This window comes from Lepisosteus oculatus, chromosome 29 (genome assembly GCF_040954835.1).
Source record: "Lepisosteus oculatus isolate fLepOcu1 chromosome 29, fLepOcu1.hap2, whole genome shotgun sequence".
NCBI classification, from domain to species: domain Eukaryota; kingdom Metazoa; phylum Chordata; class Actinopteri; order Semionotiformes; family Lepisosteidae; genus Lepisosteus; species Lepisosteus oculatus.
In genome coordinates this window covers 2,515,349-2,522,097 of record NC_090724.1, presented here as the reverse complement: position 1 = coordinate 2,522,097, position 6,749 = coordinate 2,515,349, and the positions used below count along the sequence as shown (strand labels likewise).

General features: G+C 44.9%; 1 protein-coding gene across 1 annotated transcript; it reads left to right on the top strand.

Annotated features, from left to right (window-relative positions):
* Positions 1–1,378: 1,378 nt before the first annotated feature.
* LOC107079656 (small integral membrane protein 24) lies at positions 1,379–6,583 on the top strand. Its single transcript, XM_015365370.2, has 3 exons — positions 1,379–1,519; positions 3,434–3,563; positions 6,157–6,583. Exons 1-3 carry the CDS (start codon positions 1,453–1,455, stop codon positions 6,254–6,256), a joined length of 297 nt encoding a protein of 98 aa, XP_015220856.1. The 5' UTR covers positions 1,379–1,452; the 3' UTR covers positions 6,257–6,583.
* The last annotated feature ends 166 nt before the right edge of the window (positions 6,584–6,749 follow it).

The window sequence follows — 6,749 nt, the reverse complement described above, 5'->3', positions numbered from 1 at the left end:
TCCCCCGAGACCAGCCCCGAGCTGCAGGAGCTGGCCAAGGCCGAGCAGATCGAGGTGGTGGTAGAGGGAAGAAGGGGGGTGCCCGCCGTCTGGGTGATCTCAGACACCCGAGAGAGCCGCCCCCCGCGATCCGGGCCAAAGGTGGCCTTTGGAAAGCTCAGCTGACCAGTCCAGGCTCAGGGAGCGGATCCTTCTCTTTCTTTGCATTTGATTGTCATCTGTACTGAACTTCATCTTGGTTTCGGCAGGCTATGCTTTCAAATCTGAGTAGCATGCTTGGATACTGCTGCACAAAGGATGCTACATCAATGTATATCTGCATTATACAGTAAATATGTCTTTTTTTTAAATACCAGCATAATAAGCCTCCTCATCTCCCCATTTGGGAAGTAGAAAAAAACAGCCTGCACCATAGTCTCCTTACTCAGTATTGTGAAATAATTTAATAAATATCCTCATCTCTCTTTACTCACTTTCTCTTTCAATTACTCAGAGCAGATGCTGTCTGTTAAATCTGTGCTTTATAATCAACAGAGAATTTTCCCATATCTGCAAAATGACTTTCAAGTGATGTGAAGTCACGTTTGCTTGGGGTGATGGTAGGCGTTTGGACACTGTAGATCACGTCTGGGGGTTGATGAGCTTTTTGTCAGATGGGTTTTCAATGCCAAATGAGCTAAATGGGAAAGCAAGGAGAGCACCTGGGTGGTAAACCAGGTGTTTTTCATTTGTATGTTTATCAGCTGGGGAACAAGAATACCTGTCAGAAGTATGTCCTAATTTCTTCACGTTTTGTGCTGTCCCAACTGCTTTTCCAGAGGATCATTAATGCACCAGCCTGAAGTCACCAAACCACACCCTGACTCTGTATCTGAGTGTGGAGCTGTGAATGAAGAATGTTAGACCGAAAAAATTGATTTAGAATCGACACTGGCTACATCACCACAATTATTGGTGATTCGGAGCCAACACTTGACCAAATTTGATAGGTAAAAGAGAAAAAGTTGTCCAATACTTTCAGAAGACTGAAATGCCAAGTCTGATTACCAGCAATGAAACTAAGTGTACTGTAGTTCCCACAGCTAACAGCTCATCGCCAAATGTAGCACTGACACAAGATCCTTTTGTGTTTCATCAAATTAATTTTTATTAAAATACAGCAAAATAAAATAATTTGTTCTTTTTCATTCCCTTGCAAATACCATCACAATAATGAAGACTGAACTGAATTATCATCTGATTACAGTTCTGTTTCCCAGAGAACTTACACCCTGCATCCTGTGATTGAAATCACTGGTGCAAAGAGTAAGAACAGTAATAAAACTACCTATCTCTTGGTAACTACTGATAAAAACTATCGCCCTGCACTTCGCCCTGTGCGAAAATCACATTTGAAGGGGATGTTCATGAAGCAGGCACAGGTGAGAACACGCTACTAAACACAGGAACAAAATGTCCCTTCAAAGAAGATCTCTAGCCTGTCTGCTGCTGGCTGTTTCAGCTTGTGAAGCAGAGCACGGTAAGTCAATTAGGAAAAGATTCTGTTTGTTTTATGTTCACAAGTTACACCAACAGTTTAGCTTTTGCCTAAAATGATCGTTCTATACTGTATGTACTGTTTGAGTCAGAAACATGTAGACACTGCACAAAGCAGAAATCTAGCCATTCGGCCTTCATGTATTGTTTTATATGATCCTACATTATCACAATGGAAGAAAACAGGAGTTAAGACATTGGCTACTAATTCGCATTTGAAAAAAAAATCCAGACCTGGGGTGCTATCTGTGTGTATGTTCTCCCTGCGCTCGAGTGGTTATCCTCTTGGTGCTCTGAGTTACTCCCACAGTCCAAAGACATCCTGGCAGGTTAATTGGCTTCTGGGAATACTGGCCCTGGTGTGAGTGTGTGTGTCTGTGATAGACTGGCGTCCTGACCCGGGTGTACCCTGCCTTGTGTCTGTTGCTTGTCGGGATAGGCTCCAGCTCAGCACACTGAGTTGAAAAGCAGTTAGGAAAATGGATGGATGGATAATACATTTATAATGCATTATACAATAAAACATATTGCAAACCCCAGTCTTCTTTTTATCAAAATAATGTACTAAAAACAGAGATCCTCTTAAAAAGAGCTTCTCAAATGGTCTCAGTCATGCTGTAATGGAAGAAGCAGTAACCAATCCTTTGACAGATGCTTTTAAAATTTAAGTAACTCATGTTTGATGTTTTCTTTGCACTGAGATGGCAGGGTTTTCAAACCACTGACAACACGCAGTTATATAATTGGTCTAAGCATTTAAATTAAATGCATAATACTTCTAACCAGGCTCTCAGGTGTTTTATGATTAACTGTATCTTTAAATAATAGGTCTTGTGTCTTTATGCGATTCAATCCGGCCGTGATGTTGAAGTCAACACCTCTGATCAATTACTTATTAACTATTAAACAGGCTGGATGGGCTGAATGGTCTCCTCTTGTTTGGAGCTCTTACTGAAGGTTTTTAATGAAGTGAATGTCTTACCTAATCAATTGGAAAAGACCTTTGAACCTTGCTGCTGTGTGAGTCAAGCTAAGAAAATGATCAGGTTAATTATTTAATGGACCCCTCAGGTGGGTACAAAAATGAGAACTGAGTTTCAGACTGAGAGGCCCCCCAGGAACTGAGTTTCACACCCCCAGTCTAAATCTATGCAGTTTTACTACAGCTCCTGTTCTCTGATTTAGAGGACCTAATTGCTCAACCTGTGACCTTCCTCTGCACTGGGATTTATCATGCCTTGTATTTCATTTCCTTTTAATTCCACGCGTGCATGCTGTGCCGCAGCCATGATCTTCTTTATATAGAAAATCCTATTGACCGTAAAAGTGAGCACAATGAATTGTCAGGAGATTGGCTGGACTGAGCCAGCGGAGAGCACTGAGCTACTGTAGTTAGTATTCCAGCTGCGAGGAGAAAATGTCCGGGATATCTCCTGTCCGTCTACCTGTTGTCAGCTGTTTGTGATGGCTGGCACGCAGCCTGCCTCTGGAGTTCTCCAGGCGGGATTGCAAGATCAGCAGTAGCTGAGCTAATGAAGCTGCAGTAATAAAATTGTAATGCTGCCTTGTTACCACATTTGGAGGGCACCTGTGCAGATTAAAGTAATTTACTGGGCAGAATTCTAGCTAAGTGTTGTATAAGACAAGAGTCCCCCTCCCCTCAAAAACAACTTATGGTTAAGGATTTTGCCCTTTTCCGCTCCTAACCTCGGAAAATGCAGAAAGACGTGATCCTGCTATTTTGGCTGGGTTCGTTAATGGGTGCCTACGTGAGGATGATGGTGATATAAGGATTCAGAACAACTGTAAGGCAAAAGAGCGCCAGACAGGGCCCTCAGCACCAGGTGTCATGACTGAACTACCCGTCACCTTGCTGGCTCTCTCTTCCCATGACTAGGTGGGCTGCGGGCAAGCTCAAGCACTGCCACCCTGCAGCCGTGGCTGATCGGACTGGCAGCTGTGGTGGGCTTCCTGTTCCTTGTCTTCGTCCTGCTCATCATCAAGCGAGTGTTCTTCAAAACAGACGAGTAAGTGCTCTCCCGGGGGAACGGCACAAACAGGTGCTCTGCAGCCTGCACGCTGCGCTTTGCAAACCGCACTGCGTTTCGGTACCCTGCAGTGGCTCCCGGGAGACGCTGCGCAGCACGCCTGCTTCTCCCATGCTGGCAGTTAGCCAAGCCAAGGAGCAAACAGGAAATGGCTGTCGTGGCACATGGCTCGGTTCGGAGCTTTTTTGCACATCCTGCCTTGATTCTGAGTTACCTCCTGACAGAACTGGCCCTGGTGAGAGTGCGTGTAACGGTCTGCCCTGCACCTGCTGCTTGCTGGGATAGACTCCGGCTCCCCCATGACCCTGAACTGGGAGAAGAGGTTAGATAAAGGATGGATGGCTTTCCAACCAGTCTGCTAGAGACCCCTGCAGCTTGTATCACTCGTTCTACCTGGGCCCTTGATACAACTAATAATATTCTAATAGTCTCTTCAAATACATAACTACTCTGAAACTGACAGCTTTATAAGTCCTAGAAAACCTTTCCTAAGAAGCAATAATCTTATTTATTGTTGTTTATTTAAGAGAATAATACATTATTAGTTTACTAAATGTTTCCATTAAGTAACTGAGTGTTACCCAATTGATAAACAATGTGTCAGGAAGATCAAGGCTGGTCTGTTCCACAGCTCAGTTACGATCCACACTCCTGGGCCTGGACAATCAGAGCTCTGAAGGTCCCACAGGGACTCAACGATTTGAAAGCAGCTAGAATTGAAATCAAAGTCTTCCAAAGTCATTAAGTGCTCCGGGGGCAGCACCCTGCTTGCTCCCTGTTGCTTGCTGGGATAAACTCCAGCTCCCCTGCAACCCTGGACTGGATAAAGCTGGTAAATGGAAGGATGGATAAAAGCTCAGCTCAAATGAAAACCAAAGATCTTGTGGCTCTGGGAGCACAAACTTCCTCTCTAACACATCCTGCCTGTGTCTGTCATGAGGAGAAGAGGTTGCCGTATAGCACTGTACTTATTTTCCTGAGTTATATACAGTATGTCACATTTCACGGCCAAGCTGGGTTTCCAAAGTAGGGATAAACTGCACTGGATATTAAAATAGCAAATACCATTAATGATGATCCCTCCAACCTATTTATCCAGTACAGGGGGGAGCTGGAGCCTCACCTGGAAAGTAATGCATTCAGGACAGTGTACACCCTGGACAGGAGGCCAGTCCATCACAGACTGACAGTGATTAATTAGGTGTAAATTTCAGTAGGAAACTACTGTAGACCATGGGCGGAAAAGCACAAAAACAGTTTTTTCATAACAAAAACCTCTAAATACAGCAAGAAAATGTGATGTGGGGCTTTAATAGATGCAAATGTATTCACAGAGCATTAGAGGACAGAAAACCCGAAACGCAGGGATGATCAGACACAAGCACTGAAAAGAAGGGCTGGCCGCGTCCCCAAACATAAAAACACACCCTTCAAACTTTCTGCTCCAGCTCATAAATCACGCCGAATGACAGAAATAGCAGCTTATCTGCCCTTTCTGAATTCTTTCCTGGTTGAAATGCCAGACCGCTGAATTCCAGTTTCTTGATAAACAGCTCTGGTGACTATAGAAAGTTTACACATCCTTTCCAAAGTCACACGTGACCAAATTAGAAATACAGCAACTCTGGTGCCTGGAAAGGTAGGCAGGTCCCTTTCCAGGCTGTTAAGGCCCAGGGGGAATGGGGGTCAAGGGCCACCCCTTTTCTCAAACCTCCGAGCCTGGAGGTGGGGGGGATGTGGTCAGCATCATGCTCCAGCCGGCCTGTTACCCCCGGTACTCACTTGGACAGCAGGCTGAGTGGACCTGGGAATTAGAGAAGCTCCATCGCCTGCCCCTGCCTGGGATTGAATCCAGGACCTTCCGGTCAGGAGCGAGACGCCCTTGCCGTCTGAGCTACCACGGCTTTTGAGTCTCGTAAGGAACACTTAAATCGATCACCTCCATTTAAAGACACTCCCGGGGCCGTATAATAAAGGACCCCTCCATAAATTCTTCTTTTTTTTTAAAGGTAAAGATGATCGTTTTTCACTCAGTGGAAGCGTGGACGCGCAGGCGGAGAGCTCTGTTCTGAGAAGGCTTTCTTGAAAGTGTATCGCACTAGACAGGGAAGATGACAGATCTCAGATGCTGAACGCCGGCAGTGAATTACCCAGAGGCGCAGCCGGTCAGGGCATGCTGCAAACCCGCCGTACTGTACGTGTACAGACTTCCTCAGGGCTAGGAGCAATTAAATCAACTTCTTGCGCCAAGGGGATGCCAAGTCTATAAAGCTTGTTGTCCCTCTAGAACTGTGCAATTATTACTATCGCTCTATAGAAGAAAGGGCAAATCACACTTGGGCATCGAACTGGTCTGTCACATTTATTTTTCAAACAAAAACTCGCATCGCAATAAAGGGGATAATTACTGGACAGAACAGTAGTATCGTGCCCTCTGCACCGTGCGCTAACACGTCCGTCACAGTTTACGGTATTTGCAAGGCAGGGTTGTTGTGTTGAAAAGCCGCCTCTCGTTGTGACGTGCTAATGTGCTGAAGAAGAAATCGATCAAGGGTTCTTCGTCTTCCTACAGGCCGGAGGGAGCGGGGGAGCGCAGGAAAAGCGGCCAAGACAACCCAGCCCTGGAGGTTGAAGTCTCCGAAGCTAAAGACAGCTCCCAGACCAGTTTTTAATGCCAGCGACTGCGTTGAAAATGTTTTTTTTTTTGTATTAATCGGCTGGGGAGCCCTTACCTCTCTTGTGATTGTAGTGGTGTTTTCAGGGACAAAGAGATCAGTTGCATTCGCTAGCATCCCCCGACGTTCAGCACCGGCCGCAGACAAATTCCCGAGCGGTCGCCCGCCTATCAGACTTAGGCTACAAAGGCCAGCTGTTAAAATATCGATTAGGAATGTGGATTATTGAAATTAACACTGGGATCTCAAACACATTTCATTGGTGTTTTACGTTTTTTGTTTGAAGTTATGCAGCCAATTAAACAATTAAATTATTTTCTTAGACACACAGTATGTAGTTTTTTCTTAATGTCCTTTACAGTTGTGAACTCGAAACACTGATTTAATTACAGGTACAGTTATCTATTAAACACTACGGAGCGTGGTTAGAAATACTGAAATATTTCTGCACAATTACGCAGTTAATTAAACCAACAAATAAATCAACTAA

Bases quoted from the DNA above. Each gene is read 5' to 3' on its own strand.
- LOC107079656 (XM_015365370.2), top strand. From the start codon at position 1,453: ATGTCCCTTCAAAGAAGATCTCTAGCCTGTCTGCTGCTGGCTGTTTCA. The intron at 1,520-3,433 runs GTAAGTCAATTA...TCCCATGACTAG, and splicing joins AGCTTGTGAAGCAGAGCACG to GTGGGCTGCGGGCAAGCTCA. The intron at 3,564-6,156 runs GTAAGTGCTCTC...GTCTTCCTACAG, and splicing joins GTGTTCTTCAAAACAGACGA to GCCGGAGGGAGCGGGGGAGC.